The sequence below is a fragment of the Micromys minutus genome, assembly GCF_963924665.1.
Source record: "Micromys minutus genome assembly, chromosome: 24".
In the NCBI taxonomy this organism is placed as follows: Eukaryota; Metazoa; Chordata; class Mammalia; order Rodentia; family Muridae; genus Micromys; species Micromys minutus.
The window spans coordinates 39,904,762-39,922,926 of NC_137959.1; the positions used below are offsets into that span (position 1 = coordinate 39,904,762).

Genomic DNA, 18,165 nt, shown 5'->3' on the forward strand with positions numbered 1-18,165 from the left:
GTGCGCAGGGGAGGAAGAATATGGCAGGCTTGAATGAAGTCTGAGCAAGGCAGGAATCTTTCCTGGAGGGGAACTCTTGGGGACCAAGGCCCACCTGTCCTCTCCAAGGATCTCTTTCTATCTTTTAAAGAATTTTTTTATTGGTGTATATTTATTATCGCCCAGAATTAATGGATAACCTGTATTACATGTTCATACATAAATTTACTGCGTTTTTGATTATATTCACTCTCATTGTCTTCTCTTACACCCCCTCCCCTTCCCCTCCCCCTCCCCCTCCCTGTGGTCCCTTTCCCACTTGCTCCTCCCATACTCTCAAACCTTTTTTTTTTTTTTTTTGTGAGTGTAACTAATGAATTTAGTTGGGGTTACTTACAGGGGCAAGAAGCATAGGCATCTTACCAGTGGCTTATACCATTAAACAAAATGTCTCTTAGCTGGGCGGTGGTGGCGCATGTCTTTAATTCCAGCATCCAGGAAGCAGAGGCAAGCCGATCTCTGAGCTCAAAGCCAGCCCAGGCTACACATTGAGGACATCCAGTTCAGGTTTCTCAACAGAGAAAGCCTGTGTTCGAAAAGAGAAAAGAAGAGGGGGAAAATCTCTCTCCCTTTTCCAGAAACTGCTGCCTGCTTATAGGTCTTCAGTGAGGGGTGTGGCAATGTAAGTCCCGCCCTCTATATGATGGAATGGTGTTGGAGCCAATCTTGTGCAGGTAATCAAGGACGTTGTACAGTGGCCATCTCATGCTCAAAGACAGCATTTCACGGCACTCCAACTCTTCCTCTGGCTCTTACCTTCTGTCTCATCTTCCTTGATGTTTCCTGAGCCCTGGACTGAGTCATGTAAATGTCTCATGTAAGGCTGAGCTATTTTTTCTCAGCTAAGGGTCTTTGCTGCCCATTGTACAACGAAGTTTCTTTTACCTAAGTAGTCAGTGGTGCTAATCTATGGGCATGCATGTAACTGTTTACAAGGTAATTTCACATGCATATTTTGGAGGAGGCTGTCCTTTTACATGCCCCCCCCCCCAACAGCCCATGGCCTCTTTGGTGATGAGCGGAGGCATGTTGGTTGCTTTGGTTAGTAGCTGACTGATTTCTCTTCAATAGTGAGGAGGAAGTCTTTGCTTGGGGCTTGGACGACTCTTCTGGCTCTTGGAATCAGTCTGCTCTCCATAGCTGAGATATTTGACCCTGTGGGCACAGAGAGAAAGTGCCTTGCTCCTGCTGGTCTCTAGGATGCTGCCCTTCTTGGCAGAAGGGGTTCTAGAGGAAGCCAGGCTTCACGGCACCACCACCTCCTCCTCATTCTGGGTGTTGGCTCTGTCTTGGACTGGGTGACCTTGGACAAACTTCTTGTCTGCTCTGAGGCTGAGTTTTCACATCTGCAAATGAGTGTCATAATGACTTTGTCATAGGACGGTGAAGAGGGAAGGGATAGTTTAGCCAGAGCCACCCCAGATAACCAAGTAACAGCTGTTAATAATAAAAGTATCTGAAAGGGCTGGAGAGATGGCTCAGTGGTTAAGAGCACTGATTGCTCTCCAGAGGTCCTGAGTTCAATTCCCAGCAACCACTTGGTGGCTCACAACCATCTGTAATGGGATCCGATGCCCTCTTCTGGTGTGTCTGAAGATAGCTACAGTGTACACTTGTACTTAAAATAGTATCTGGAGAGCATCCTCTGGAATGGTCACTGCATGGCTCCATGTCGCAGAGACTCATTCTCCTGTGCTGCCCTGGAATTGCTGGCAGGCCTCTGGTCCCCTGAAAGCTTGGGGGAAGTTCTGTTCTTACCTCTTGCTCACCTTTTGTTTTTTCAGATTCCCTCACATCTCTGCTTCTGTCCATAGATGGTCCTTTTCCCTCTGTGTGGGCCTTTGCCCAAATTTCCCTCTTTTTCTTCACTTTAATACTGGGGATTGAATCCAGGGCTTGGCATGTATCAGGCAAGCATTCTGCTGAGCTACACTTCAGTGCTTGCTTTGTGAAGATGCAGTCTCTTGCTGTGTCTTGCTATGTATCCTAGGCTGGTTTGAAACTCTCTGTGTAGCCCAGGCTGTCCTGGAAATGTTGGTCCTCCTGCTCTGCCCGGTGACTGCTGGGATTCCAGGTGTTTGTCCAGATGTGGTGACATCTGTCTTTTCCTTAAGATGCTAGGCTCTGGCTCTTCTTCAGCCTATTCCAGCTTGGCTGCATCTTAACTTGGCTATATGCTCAAGGACCCTATTTCCAAAGAAGATTGCATTCATAGGTTCCAGGGGTTAGGACTTACACTGATCTGTTTTGGGGGTGGGGGGCAGTATTATTCCTTTATATGTTGTCTCCAGGGTGACAAAGGCCAAAGCTGGAGCCATCTTTACTCTGAACCCATGTTATTCAGGGTTGTCATGTCCTAGAGGCTGACTTTCAGTTGCTGGGACAGCTCTCACTGTCCCTGTGACGTAGGCTGTGAGACTCAGACAGTACAACTGTATTGAAATTAGGGTGAGAGAGGGGAGGTGGGCCCTGATTCCCGGTCCCCAGATCCTACAGCCACCTCTATCCCAAGGAACTATTTCCCCTGTGTGCATGTGCGCATTGTCCCATGTGGGGTGTGTGTGTGTGTGTGTGTGTGTGTGTGTGTGTGTGTGTGTGTACACACACCACAGGCTTGTTTCAACTTTTGGAGCCAAGACTCTCTGGATATGAGCAACACTGACCAGCTTCACAGGAGAGGACTTCGGGTCTTGGCTTGTAACTTCCTCTTTTTTCTGACTAGCAGTTACAAAGAGTTCTGACTTTGGGGCTGGGGCTATGGCTCAGGGGTAGAGTACTTACATAGCATATGTAAAATCCTGAGTTCAGTTCCTAGTGCTGAAAAAAAAAAACAACCCCAGTAACATGATTGGAATTAGGTCATTCAGGTTCAAATCCTGGCTTGACCGGTATGACTTAGGGTGGGCCATTAACTCTGTACCTTAGTTTCCCCTCATGTGCTGCACTGAGGATAATGTAGCCTTACAGTGACCCAAACCCTACTGTGTTACCTTGTGTGTGCCAGAGTTGACTTAATGAAGGTTCCTTCCCCTTTATCCTGTTTGGTATTTTTCTGGCACCAGGAGGTCCTGGGAAGGAAGATAAGGTATGATGTTTTCCACCAGGCAAAGCTCTCTGCACAGCTGGTAAAGGCAGAGAGAGGGGTCCGTGGTCTAGGAACCTTTTTTTTTTTTTTTGTAAAGACCACAGTGCACAGAAAGACTGTGCCCTGAAAACTGAGTGAGTACATCTGTGCGTCCCTGTCCGAACATGCTCATTTGTGTGTGTGTGTGTGTGTGTGTGTGTGTGTGTGTGTGTGTGCATGAATATGCTTACCCACTGGTTGGCTGAGGTCAGTGGAGGGCAGCCTTTAAGATGGGACCCCCAACCTCCCACTTCTGTGATAGCTCTGTATGCTCAGCCTTCCTAGCGCCTACCACAACTGTATTCCCAGCTGATTTCAGAAGCCGTGGCCTTCACCAAAGAACACCCAGTGTCAGGCTAGCTCTGGGCCTCCTGAAGGCACTTCCTCTGGGTTCCAGTACCCTGCTTATCAGGAGGCCACAAAAGCATTTATTTCTGGCTTGGCTGGAAATAGTGTGGTCCTTAAAGGGTGGAGGGTGGAGCCTTAGGAACAGAGACATAGCCAGTGGAGAGAGGGGGGACTCATTGCCCTGTGCCTTGAGGAGGAACTGAGCGAGGGGCAGGTGTCTTGGCCAGGTGTGACTTCTAGGCTCATCACGGGGGCGTTCACACCACTACTTCCCTCCTTAGGCTACTCCCATGTTTCTACTCAGGACAAGAAGTCTGCTTGGCACTAAAATGTCTTTTCCTCTTTCTGCAGATTTCATCTTTAGAACTGTGTGTGTGAGTGTGCGTGCGCACGTGTAGGCCCGAGGTCAATATCATATCTTTCTGTAGCACCACCGACTTACTTTCTTTTAAAGGTTTATCATTATATTTATTGTTTCCTCTTAAATATATATTATTTTGCATGTGTATTTGTAGTAGGAACAGTAAACGCTGATGTCACAGGCAGTCCTCCTGCAGGAGATGCTTTTGCAGCTGCATGGCCCCCCAGCGTTTACATAGAGGCATTTTGCTCCTGTGCATTTAAAGGGCAGTATGTGCATGCAGTACCTCTGGAGGCCAGAAGAGGGCATCAGACCCCCCCAGAGCATCCCTGGAGTCATAGATAGTTGTGAAGCATCACGTGGATGCTGGGAACCAAACCCCAGGTCCTCTGCAAGAGCAAGTTTTTAACCCCTCAGCCGTGTCTCCAGTCCCTGTACCTTAGTTTTTGAGACTGGGACTCCTGCTGGATCTGGTGCTTGCTGACCTGGGTGGACTGGCTGGCAGGACCCAACTGTTTCTCCTGTCGGGTGCCAGGGTTATGATATATAACCCAGGTCCTGGTGGCTATTCAGTTTCACTGCACATGTAGAAGCTTGTATCCCCAGGAAGGTACTGGATAATGTGTCAATATAAGGTACCTTTTGATAGGTCTTATGTAGTGACTTTGGCTTCATCCTTTGGGGGTGGGTTAATTTCTTCTTGCTCTTTAAAACTCAGTAGCAAGCTGACAGTTGTTTCTTGGTAGAATTTAACAATCTGGTCTCATTTCCCCAGAAGTCATGGCTATTTGATTCTTCTTATGCTGTTTGCTGAGTGGTTCTGGTTTTCTCTCTGCCAGAGTTACAGAGCATCCTCAGAATTGATCTGCTACAGTGGGGGAGGAAAAAGGCAACTTGAGGAAAAATGTTAGCTACATAGTGTCAGCATGGTGCAGCCACCGCAGATCACAAAGCTCTATTCTGCCATCGGAGAAAGAGTGTTCAAGCTGACGTGCAGAAGCCAAACACTAGAAGCAAAACGAGTGCCCAGACAAAGACAAAGAAACTGGCTATTCCGTCATGGGCAGGGATCTAGAAATAGATTTTGTGTGCTGAGGGCTTTATGTGGTGGTTATGATAAAACGGTAGCAAACAAAGCACATTAAATATTAATTATTCTTTATATGAGGTAGCAAGTCCTTTCTGCGTGTCTGTGGGAAACCAAATGGGATTATTCTCACTTAGTTTCCAGAAGGAGGAGAAAAGGCCAAATATAAGAGCCACTGTAGCATTGACCCTGAAAGGACTACATGCTGGGGTTTTTGTGGCCAGAGAATAAAGCTCATCTTCCTCCGTGAACTTGCAAACAATTGAGCTGAAAAAAAAGGGAGGGGGGAGGGCAAGGAGAGAACAGAGTATCACGTAGCTCAGACTGGCCTCAAACTTATCAAGGATGTAGCCCAGGCTAGCCTTGAACTTCTGATTTACCTGTTTAGACCTTCCAATTCTGAGGTTACAGATGTACATCACTGTGCCCACTTCATGGTGTCCTGGTATCGAACACAGGGCCTTGTGCACCCCAGGCAAGCGCTCCGACAGCTAAACTACACCCTCAGTTTCCCAGACCATGGGCTCCTGGGCTTGGTGAGCTGCTCGGAAAGTAGATTTTGGAACTGTGCCCTGTTCCCTGGTGACCGGTTCACTCTGTCTCCAGCACTCTTGGGTGCTCGCAGGTGGCCAGTAGCCAGTTCCCTCTCTGTGGCAGGAAGCTGAGCAGGGCAGGTAGCTGCTTCAGGGTCAATAAAACCAGAAAAACGCAAGGAGGCTGAGCCGAACACAGCCATGACGGTTCCAGGTTCATCGTCAGAAATTGTCCCTGCCTCTGCTTCGACAGAAAGAGTCTGAGGCAGAAGGTGGGATGGCGGTAGCTGTTGTGACCTCAGATCCATCTGCCCAGGGGCTAACAGCTCTGCAGGAACACAGCTACCACCGTGTGTGTGTGTGTGTGTGTGTGTGTGTGTGTGTGTACATGCACATAAGTGTACTCTTGCCTGTGGTGGTCAGAGAACAATCGTGGGTGTCCAGTGAGCCTCAGGGTATCTCCATTTCCTCAGTGCTGAGATTATAAGCCGAATTTCCCCACTCCAGCTCTTTATGTGCTCTCTAGGGGATCGAACTCAGGTCCTCACGCCCTCAGGTCAAGCATTTTACCCGTTGAGCTATATCCCCAGCTCTCAAGTAAGTTTTAATAACCTAGACTTTGTTCAGAAGGCTGTACTGGCTCTGCATTTTCTACCCATGGAACAATGGCAGATAAACCAGAAGAGAGTATCTCACCCTGGGTCCCCCAGCCAGGAAAGAGTGGGGCTTCAAGCCTAGGTAGGTCCTCTTGATGCTTTCAAATCTCTAGGCTACTTAGGCTGCTGTGGGCTAGGCTGGTCTCTAGTGTCTGGTCAGATGTAACTGCATGTGAAACAGCCTGGCATCTTTAGTTTCAGCAGGGTCCCTGGCTGAGCTGTCTCAGACCTTGCTCTTCGTGTAAACTGAAACCAGCAGAAGGAACCATGGAGCGGTGGCTGGAACGTCATCCCCAGGAGCTGAAGTAACTTTGACAGAGATCTCCTGGGGCCGCCGCTTGTTTCCTTTGGAACACAGCAGTGAAACGAAGTCTCCCATCTATGAATCTATGCAGAACTGTGGTGGGGAGATGACTAGCCCAGGTCCCCATACATAACTGGAAAACAGAGCTGGGGTTTGAACCTGGGTCTTTGGACTCCAGGATCTCCTCATGGGCTTTGTTCTCTCTTCCCTACCTAAACCCATCTTCAAGATCTGGGCCAGACAAAAACATGCCCAGTCAGAGGCATCACCCCTGTAGGTACTGGTCCCTACTGGCCTCTTGTTTTCCTGTACATATATGTAGATTTATATGTCTTGGTGAGGCTGTTTGGGCATGTTCTCCATTTCTAGGCTCAGTGGGACAGAGCGTTGTCTGTCATGTCATCTTGACATCCCCTGTGCTGGCTCTGTGTGGTGCTGAGACTGCATGGGTGGGTGAGTGATGATTTGGCAAGGAGGTGGGAGTATGTGTGCAGCTGTCCAGCCTTCTGTCTGTCTGTCTGTCTGTCTGTCTGTCTGTCTACATCTTGAGGCTATATGAAGATACAGTTTGTTGGCAGACAGTGCCACCTAAGGTCAGGTACAGGGAAAGAGGGCCACGCTCCAGGTGTGAAGGATAGGGGGATGTCACAAGGGGACACTGCTGGAGGTTGAAGATCAGGAGATGAAGAACCAAGGAGACAGGAAGGTTTTTCTTTCTTTTGCTCAGTTTTTGAGGCAGGGTCTCAGGCAGCCCAGGCTGGCTTTGAACTCCCGATTCTCTTGTTTAAGTCTCCCGAGTATTGGGATTAACAGATGTGAGCTACCATACCTGGTGAAAAGCTGAATATGAAGCTTAATGCCCCATCTCAGGCAGGACAACCCAGGGTGGCTGAGGATAGAAGGCAAAGAATGTTAATGGGGACACCCACAAGGGTGGGAAGGACAGGAAGTGGAAGGGTAGCTAACTCCAGGAACCAGGGTGTAGAGGGTATCTAGACCCGGGGAAGACTCAAGAGGGTGCTGGGAAGGGGTGAGACATGCAAAGACCAGGCCTCCTTTGTGGCTGTTATCTTACTTCTTGAAGCAGGAAGCCCAGCCACGGAGCTCCACCACATAAGACATGGTCTGAGCACAGTTACTCTCTTAGCCTGCTTTGCAAAGACAGGTGGTTGTTTTACTAACTGTGCCCTAGGCAGAAATCCGCACCAGTACAGACGATGACCCCTGACCATCCTGCCCGTATTCTTCCCATTAGTGGTATCTGTTGTCAGGAAACTGGGGTGGGTGGGTGGAGTGCTATTTCAGACACATGTACAAATGTGGCTCTTTCTCTTCGGTTGAACTGCGCGCGCGTGTGTGTGTGTGTGTGTGTGTGTGTGTGTGTGTGTACACGCATCTATCTCTGTGTGAGGCCAGAGATCGACATCAGCTGCTTGTCTCTGTTCACTATGGCCCATGAGCTCCAAGGACCTGTCTTTATCCCCCAGGGCCTGTGGCCATACTTAGCACCCATATGTAGGTGCTGGGCATCTGAACTTGGGTTTTCCTGTTTGCACAGTAAACATATTACCCACTGAGCCATCTCCCCAGCCCCCAAATCTAAAACATTTTCCGAGAACACAAAGGACAGCCGGTTTATGGGGCTAGAATATATCCCGTCATATTTATGATACAAACGCTGTGGGATTGTCACGTGGCCTGAGCGTGCATTCCAACCAGTTTCCTAAGCACTGCTTAGTACTCAGAGCAGACTTTTTTACTACTATCCCCCCCCCCCCCCCCCAGTTAGAGAGCATTTACTCAAAGAATACCAACTTTTTTTTTTTTAATGCTGTAGTGATGTTATTGCTGGGTATTCGTCATGATTTGGATGGGACAAGCCCTTCTCCACAAACTTGGTTCCCAGTTGGCGGTACTCTTTTGGAAGGCTCTAAAAACTTTAGGAGGTAGGAACTAGCTAGAATGTTCTTGGGGTGTACCCTTTGGAGTTATGTCTTGCCTGGGGCTCTTGTCCATCTGTCAGTCTATGTCCCTTTCCCCTAAATCCCTGTTTCTGGGAGCCCAAATAAACTACTCTTTTTTGGGGTGTTTATGTGAGGTGCTGTAGTGTAGCTGTGCCCATCCAATGTAGTCTGTGCCGCATGCTGGGGTGGGGTGGGGTGGCTCATTCAGGAAGTGCTTGCTGGACAAGCATGTGGACCTGAGTTTAGATCCCCAGTGCTCCCATGGAATCCGAATACAGTGACTCACATCTGTGACCACAGAGTGTGACAGCCGGAGGCAGACTGATCCGTGGGACTCTCTTCCCGCTAGTCTAGCTGAACTGGTGGGCTTTCAGAAGGGATTGTTGAGTGGCTAAGAGTATTGGCTTCTCCTAAAGAGGATCCGGGTTAGGTTCCTGGCATGCACATTCCCAACTACCTAAGCTCCAGTTTCAGGGGCACCCGACACCCTCTTCTGGCCTTCACAGGCACTGCATGCATGTGGCGCACAGGTATACAGGTAAAATAAAAATACATTTCAAAAGTAAAGAGGAGGGCTAGAGAGATGGACTCAGAGGGTTTTTGCCCCCAAGCCTGACAACCTGAATTTTATCCCTGGGACTCACAGAGTAGGAGAGAGTTGACATGCACAAGTTGTTCTTAGATTTGACATGTATGCTGCAACACACATGGGAGCACACTCGTGTACACACACACACATGTACACGCACATGCACACGCACACAGACACAAACACACATATACACTAAACAATCAAACAAACGTTTAAAAAACAAGATGGAGGGCATTAGAGGAAGATACTCAAGGCTGATCTCTGACCTTTATGTGTAGCATGTTCACACAGAAGGGTAACCTCCATGTATACACATGATCATGTACATATTCACAGAACACACATACACACTCACAGTAGTTCTGAGTTGTCATGTCCTTCTGAGCGTTGTCTGCTTTGTGTTGTCACGGAAACAGTAATGATCTGTTGAAACAGTAACTGAAGTTCAGCCCTGTTAGCATGGTACCAGGCTTGTTGTCAACATTAGGTGTCAGCAGGGACCCCATAGAGGGGTGCATCAGGTTTTACACGTGATGGTCTTCAACATGCAGAGCAGTGGGTGTGTTCCTCCCTTGCCGCTGACCAATGCAAGCCTTCACTGTTTGTATTGTGTTGAGGCCTGTACTTGAACACCTTATAGGAGGTCTGAGGTCTATATGGTGCATTTTGGGCAGACAGTAGTGTGGATACCCAGAAAGTAAGAACTGAACACGTTGGTTTGGAGGTCAGAGGACAACTTGTGGTGTCCGTTCTCTTCTACCATTGTGTAGGTTAAGAGGGTTGGCCTTTTCCCACTGAGACATCTTGCTGGCCCTACACTGTTTATCTGTCTGTCTGTCTGTCTGTCTATCTACCTATCTATCCATCCCTTTTATGAGTCCTGTGTGTCATTGTTCAATTGTGTTAATAATTTAAGAATGGATAGGTAACATACAAGTTTCTACACTTAGCCTAAACTTACTAGGTGCTGTTAGGTATAGATATACACCTGTAATCTCTGTGTGGGAGGCCGAGGCAGGGGGTTTGTAAGCTTCAGGCCAGTCTGGGTTACACATCTATATACAATCTCAATTCTTCTAACCATACCCCTGAAGATGATTAGATGCTGTCTTAGTAGGGAACACCACACACACACACACACACACACACACACACACACCATTTTTGAGTGATGTTATCACTTGTATATCTGGGGGAACAGAGGCAGAAAGAGTGAAATTACTACCCGAAGCCACCACGCTGATGGGGAGGTTGCACAACAAACCCAGGCTGGCTGGCTCAGAGTTCTTCAGTCTGAACATCAGCCATATTATGTCTTGTGAATTGGATGAACCTGGAAATGTGGAGTATGTCTCCCTGACTCTAGGCTCTTATCCCAGCTTTAGATCAGAGGGTGCCTGTGCTGCTCTGTGCCTGAGGGGGTAGGGTCATTACCCTGTGAGATGAGCCTGCTTATTTATTGCAGGGTTCCTGCTGGGCATGTCACTAAAGATGCCACAGCAGCGTCTCAGCTTTGCAGATATGTCTTAACAGCACATTTCCATAGCTGGGGGAGGGCCTTCCATCTTCCTGGGGGCTCTTGGTCACCAAATGATGATGAGTAGATACAGGAACACTCTCAGCTATTCATGGACTTCATCTACTGCTCATCCCTAGACCTGGGAAGTATCAGTCATGGATGTGAAGGGCTTGGTGATGCAGCCACCAGGCTTTGGAAGTGACCTCCAACTTGTGGGACCTGATCTTGAAATCTTTTGCCATCCCAGCATCCCCAAGGGTGTGATGGATGGAGAACTGGTTTCTAGCCTATGACCTCCCCAAGAGAATCCAACACATGTGTCCAAACAAGCACTTGCCCAAGATGCTTCACAGCAACCTTGTCACCAGAACCAATTGTTTGCCCATGAGTGATGAACACTCCAGCAACAGGCAGACTTTGAAATGGTCCCACTTAGTACAGATGTACCTCGAAAAGGTCATACCAAGGAAAAGAAGCCCAGACCAAAGACCATGTTCCTTGATTCCATGTATATGAAATGTCCAGAATTTTTGAGTCTGTAGAAGTCATGTGTAGATTAATGGTTGCTCCTGGTGCAGCTAGTGTGGGGATGATAGAGGATGGGGTAGGGTGGCAAGTTTAGATCCTTGTTATCTGGTACTCTGACCACCAGCTCCCATCCTGAGACTCTTATCAGGAATCTGGTCACAGGAAAGACACATGAGTTTGGAGATACTATGAGTTTTAGGAAATGTGTCCCAGGATATGGGGTCAGAGACCAAATATGTACCTCTTATATCAATTTATCAATATATACTTATCTAAAATCTACTTACTGTTGAATGCATATAACCACTTGAGATGGTTGATTCATAGTGGGCTCTTCCCTGGAGACAGCTGGTTTTCTCCCAGCAACCATTGATTGTCTGTAACTCTTCATCTAGGGGGTGGGGTCTTGAGAAGTTTCCCGCACCCATGTTGGTATTTCTGCTGGTGGCATCATTATGCGGTCTTGTTTAGGTAAAGATACTACTTAGATTTCACAGATTTGGCTGGGAAGGTGGCTGTGTTGAAATGGGCATCCTGGTCGTTTGGTTCTTGCAGCCTTTACACCTGAAGCAGCCATTCAGTGCCCCCTTTTTTCTTGCTTCCTTGAGGCAAGTAACATTTGGGGCTGTTGGGACTCAAGGGAAAAGAAGATCATAAGCAGAATTAGTCACTGGCACGGGTGCTCTTAGCAACACCCGGAGAGGTCGCCAGTGAACATCGGTAACGCTTCTGCCGTGATAGCATTCTGGGTCTTGTCCCTAAAGGCCAGATCCACTGGCAAAGGTCAAAGCTCTAGTTTACTGTGTCTGTCTTGGGAAGGGGACGATGGCTGAAGCAGGGAATCCCTAAAGCCTTGGTGTCCACCAGCTTCTCCAGGTTGTGACAACACACCAGAGATAATCGGCTGAGAGACGGAAAGATGTTTGGTTTTGATCCTTGGTTTTGGAGGTTTCAGCCCATGGCTACTTGACTCAGTTGTCTCTGGGCTGTGGTGAGACATGGAGGAGAACGTGTGGTGAAACACAGATGCCCAGCTCATGATGGCCCGGAAGGGGAGAGTGGGTGGAGCAAAGGGAGGAGGGTGGAGGGATGACTTCCTTTTTCCAGCCAGGTCCCGCCTCCTGTCTAGCACCCCTATTACCCCATCGGGTTCTAAATCTGTCAACTGACCAGCTCATTGACAAGGCCAGGCCTCTGACCCAGTCACCTGCTCACGGCTCCACTTCTGATGAGCGTTTTCAATGTTGGGTCCAAGCTTCTGACACATGAATGTTGGGGTACATTACATGTTCACCGTAGCACCCTTCCTCCTGGCCTGATTGGAGGTGGCAGATGCCTGGTGGCTTTGGTTTCCTGTCCACACTCAGGAGGAGTGGACCCCGAGCTCAGATGGGACTCTGGTCAGAGATGGACTCAAAGCTGTTTTCTAGGACCAAGGTGCTGGGGTGGCAGAGCTGCAGGGTAAGGCTGTGCCCTCTTCTCCAGGGAACTGGGGATTCTGATGGGCCATGTTTGCTTTCTCTCAGTGGACATCATGGAAATAAAGGAAATCCGTCCAGGGAAGAACTCCAAGGACTTTGAGCGAGCCAAGGCTGTCCGTCACAAGGCAGACTGTTGCTTCACCATCTTCTACGGCACCCAGTTCGTCCTCAGCACGCTCAGTTTGGCAAGTGGGTGCACATTTGTCTGGACATCCTCCCCAACCCCCACTGTCTCCTTCTCCCTCTTCTGAGAAAGATCATACCTCATGCCCAATAATGCATGTTCTGGGAACCCTTGTCTTGAGTCCCAGCCCCGCTGCTTTCTAGCTTGTGTCTTTGGGCGTGGTGTTTAACCCCTCTGAGCAGCAGTTCGCTTAGCTGTGAACTGAGGACAGTGGCGTGGCTTTCTCCTTAGGATGGTGTGAGAAGTGTCATGTGTCTGCCTGGTTCAAGTCAAGAGTTGAATGAAGGTAGTTGATGTGGTCAGTGTGGGGTAGGCTCTGCTGGACAAACATGTTACCTGTTTTCCTACAGTGGTTGCTGCATAGAAAACACTCATCTAAATGACTGACTGAGACCTTGGGTGCATATGCAGGCACAGAGGGTGTATACACACACACACACACACACACACACACACACACACACATATGCATGGGCACACATGAACATGGCACATATGGATGCATGCACACAGCACACACATATAGTCAGTACACACATATATGCATGTGCATACATAGGCATACATTTATATGTATTCATACAACACAAACATGTATGCCCACAGTACACATGTACATGGCTGCACACAGGAATACATACATGCAGGAGCACAGCACACATACATGTATACAACACACACTCATGAACACAGTAAACATGTATATAGCGTATACACATAACACATTCAATTCACACACAGCACAATATGCATATACATACCACACATGCACAAGCACACGCATGAATCCACATAGCAATAAACACACGTGTATACATGTAACTATCATACATGCCTCTGCACAGCACACACATGGATGTATACACATAACACACATGGCTGTAACATACAAAACACACACTTGTGCAATGCACACACACACACCGCACATACATGCACATACTACACAATGCATATATATACACATGACACAGCACACACATAACACATATGTACACGTATATACACACATGTGAGAACACATAAACTCACATATCTGGAGATGGGATTTCTGGCCATCCCAGTGGTTGTGTCCATTAGAAAGCTGAAGAGTGCGCTGGGATAGAGCTCAGAGGTGGAGCTCCCATTCCCAAGGTCCCAGATTGCAGCCTCCAGCAGAAACACCAAGGGTCACCCAGAGTTCACCGCCCCTTCTCATCCTGTCTCCAGCCGACTCCAAGGAGGATGCAGTGAAGTGGCTCTCTGGCTTGAAGATCCTCCGCCAGGAAGCGATGAGCGCATCCACTCCCACAATGACTGAGAGGTACACAACCCACCGTTGTCTTCACTTGTCCCGGGGCCATGGGAACAGAGACCAAAGGGAGAAAATAAGACATTGAGTCCCAAAGTTCATCAGTGCAGCAGATGGCTGAGAACTCTGCAGTGTTCCGGATGGGAAGCTCTCTCCCTGGCACTTAGCCCTGGCCTTTGGCTTAGGTGGAAACACCCCTCGGTGTATGTGTGCGTGCGCATGTGTATATGGATCTCTCTGTGTATATCTGCAGGCACATAAATATCTGTTCATGTACATCCTTCTGTAGGCCCACTAGGTGCATGAATTCATGTGTGTATATGTATATCTGCAGAAGTGTATGTATTTGTGTATCTGTGCATATGTACCCAGTGCATGTGTGTATACATGTGTTTCCAGGTAGTGTGTATGCGTTTGGTATACGTGTGTGTAGCCATCTGTGTGTGGATCTGTGCATGCACACATGTGTGAAGGGCAGGTCTTTCTCCGGAAAGGATTTAATAATGGATTAAAGTGGACTGAAGCTGAGACTGGAGGTGGCCACCCCGTGATGGTGGGTGCGGCCTTCTGAGGACTGTTTTCCATATGAACTGTGTGCATAGGCCTGGGTCGCTACCCCTCCCCCAGTGAACCAAAACCTTTCCTCAAAGCCTGTTGGGAATCAGTGATGGGAAATTGTCCTTTATGACGAGCTCACTTTATCGCATGGAAGCTTCCTTGGGGCTCAGACAGGGGTCTTCAGCCACACAGGTGGCGGAGTCTGGTTCCCAAGCCTTGTGGAGGATGTTGGGGACCTCTTCTCCCTTTGGGAACTTTGTCCTCATTCCCTAGAGCTCTTGCAATGTTTTCTGACTTTTTCTTCTTCTTCTTCTTTTTTTTTTTTGGCTTCAAATTTTCTTTGCAGTTGGCTGCGGAAACAGATTTATTCAGTAGACCAAACCCGAAGAAACAGGTAAGGCCTGTTGGCGGTTTTCTTTTGAACTGTGATATACTTGCTTGTCACATACGGTGGGGTCAGCACATAACCTGTGGTAGAAAGGGTCTCAGGTTCTGGGGCTGATGGTGACCAAATCCTCTGCGTGAAGGAAGCTTCGGATGGAGAGTTCCAGTCCAGCTGCTGAGGTGACATTTGACATGGGAACATGTGGCCTTGTCACATAGGCTGGAACACAGACTATGTCCTGGGAACCCAGCAGGGAACATTGTGACCCCAGTGTCTGTGATGTGTGGTGGGAGAGACTAGTCCCAAGGGAACAAGCTTTGTTGGGTGACAGTGGTGTGGCTCTGGGCAGGGATGAGCTGAGTTGTGCCTTTCTGTGCATTTCAGTCTCTGCAGGATGGGACTGGGTCAGCACACAGGGCTCTGTTGGATTCTGTGTTTTATTCCCTCTCTCCCTCTATTCCTCTTTCTCTCCCTCCCTTTACCCCCTCTTTCTATACTTGGGATTGAACCTTAGGTCTTCTGCCTCCTAAGCATTTGCTCTGTCCCTGAGCCATGGCTGCAGCCCTTCACTGTTGGATTCTAGACAAGTGTTCTAACATCTCTAGCTTCTTTTGTTTCCAGACAGAATCTCCCTACATTATCCAGGATGGCCTCTAACTCTCTGTTGCCCTGACTGGCTTTGAACTTTCAATCTTTCTGCCTCAGGCCCCTGTGTAGCTGGGCTGAGAGAGCTGTACCTCCAGGCCTGGCTTTTTGTTTTTGTTTTGGACAAATACTCAGCTTGGGTCTTTCCTTAGGCAAAGGCAGTGGTGACCCAGGAACGTTCCCCATTGATTGACATCTAGTGGCTTCTGATTTCACATTAATTTTGTGAAAGACATCCTTGGAGTGTGTGAAGTTGGGCGCTGTACTTGTGAACTGGGGACATCTCCGGTTGCCCGATGTGAGCTCCTGGTGTATGGTGGCAGGGTAGGGTTCTAGCTATGACCAGCCCACTCTCTCTGCCACATGGGTCTTTGTCCTTGGTTACTCTGGAGAATGATTGGCCATGGCATACTTTGCTTAGATTTGCATTTCTTTCTGAGTTGGTGACTGACCATCCTTTCCTTTATTTCCTTCCTCTAATTAATAATGAAGTGATAAAGGCCACCCTGGGGCTGGAGAGATGACCCCACAGGCAAGAGCAGTTCTTGTTCTTGCAGGGGCCCTTTGATTCTCTTTTGGGACTTGTTTGATTCTTAGCACTGCATGGTGGGTGGCTCAGGGCCATCTGTAACTCTAGTTCCAAGGGAATCCAATGCCCTCTTCTGAAACCCACAGGCACGAGGCCTATATGTGCTCTACGTACATACACACAGGCAAAACTCACCTACACATAAAACAAAGTAAACAAATCTGTAAAAAGCAAATCCCCACAGACAGACAAACAAGCAGTTGTGGAGAAGTTGGCAGCTCGGCACTGTTAAAGCACGGTAATCCTTGTCTAGCTTTTGTCTCACATTGGACCTTTTGTTTAAAAAGGTTTGTTCCGAGACTCTACTAGGGCTTATCTGGTAGAATGCTTGCCTACCATGCATGCAGCCCTGGCTCCCATCCCAGCAGGGGTGGAGATGCAGAATGCCTGTTGCTTTAGCCCTCAGGAGGCTGAAGCAAGAGGGTCAGAAGCTCAAGGTAATTGTCTGCTATAGAGAGTTGGAAGCCAGCTAGTACCATGTGAGACCCTACCTTTAACTAACTAACTAACTAACTAACTAACTAACTAACTAACCAACTAACTAACTAGTTTCTTTTTCTTTCCTTTATTTTTGGCTTTCATATTTGAGACAAAGCTAAATGGCACCAGCTTCCCCATTTTGTCTCTGCATCATGGTGACTTGGTGTCTGGCGGTTTTTGTCTGTCTCTTGTTCATTTCTGTCTCGCTTAGTCTACCCAGCTGGGGCATCTGCGACCTCTAGCCACATGCTTTCTCCCCTCTGCCTCTCTCTCCCATCTATCGTCTCCAGGCTGGCCTCTGGTGTCAGCAGGATTGATCTAGTGGTTGCAGAATGCTAACAGTGGGGTGTTGTGGGTTTTACATACTGAGGTCTTAGGGTGTTGTCTTCTCAAGACTGTGCTTATTGTGACAGAAAGGGTCACTCTGGTCACCACTGTCTCGAAAGCAGAGATGGATGCCTGCCCCCTTGCTGGGGATGGATTCTTCAACTCTTGCCTAGAAACCTATCTTCCCATCAGCCAAGAGGGAACCTGTTTCTGGAGGTGGCCGCTCGCTGTCCCTCCACCCACCTCCTCTCCCAGCATGCCCTGCTGCTTGTCAGTACTGAGAATCCAAAAGTCTCACCTTCTCTAGGAGGCTTCAAGAGTGCTTCAGAAAGGGCAGCCGGGCCAGTTTCCCTCCCTTTCCTGTCTCCCACAGCCTCTGACTAAGCCTGTTTCCCAGAGGAAAACAGGAGCTGCCAAAGGCAAGAATGGACTGGCTGGGCTCAGGCAGAGCCCGAACCCCAGGTGTTTTCCTTGGCCCAAGCCCTGAGCAGCTTCTAACTTCTCCGAGAACAAAACTGTAGCAGCTTTTGTGGAGGAGTCTTGCTTGGTAACAGCCATTGTGTTAGGCCCATCACATGCCTACCAAATGCTCCCGGCCAACCACTGAGCTAGGCGCCCATTTTACACGTAAAGACGCTGAAGCCCAGAGAAATCTGGTCGCTTGCCTAAAGCAACCCAGCACGTGAGGATGACACCGGTGTTTGTAGGCTTGCTACCTTGCTCTGCTTCATTTCTTTTAAAGAATTTTTTTTTTTTAAAGTGCAGACATCGTTCCTTCCCCTAGCCAATAACATTGCAATTAAAAAGAAGCAAAGGATGTAAAATGATGGTAAGGCTTGTACCGTGTCCCACTCACCTTGTAAGAGCTTTAAGTGCACAGTTCTGTGGGGTTGATTGCATTCGTAGAGTTGCACAACTCTTTCTGTGTCCCATCTCCCGGGCGGACAGCGAGTTCTGTCTCGTGGACATGGCTGTTAGGATTCTGTAAACCCCACCCCTCAGTTACCTAGCAACAGCCAGGTATACCCCACCCCTCAATTACCCAGCAGTGGCCAGGTGTGCTCCGCCCCAGTGACCTGACACTATAAAAGGAGCTGCTTGACCCCTCCTCTCTCTCTTGCTCTTGTGCTCTTGCAGCCTTGCTCTCTCACCCCTACCCCTCCTCTTCCC

At 48.5% G+C, this 18,165-nt stretch overlaps 1 protein-coding gene across 1 annotated transcript in view; it reads left to right on the forward strand.

Moving 5' to 3' along the window:
- Positions 1-18,165, forward strand: part of PLCG2 (phospholipase C gamma 2) — a 122,121-nt gene that overhangs the window by 37,553 nt on the left and 66,403 nt on the right. Inside the window, exons 3-5 of the mRNA XM_080937216.1 lie at positions 12,582-12,725; positions 13,930-14,023; positions 14,916-14,963. Of these exons, the coding sequence (XP_080793342.1) occupies positions 12,582-12,725; positions 13,930-14,023; positions 14,916-14,963 (286 nt within the window). The remainder of the gene's footprint in view (positions 1-12,581; positions 12,726-13,929; positions 14,024-14,915; positions 14,964-18,165) is intronic.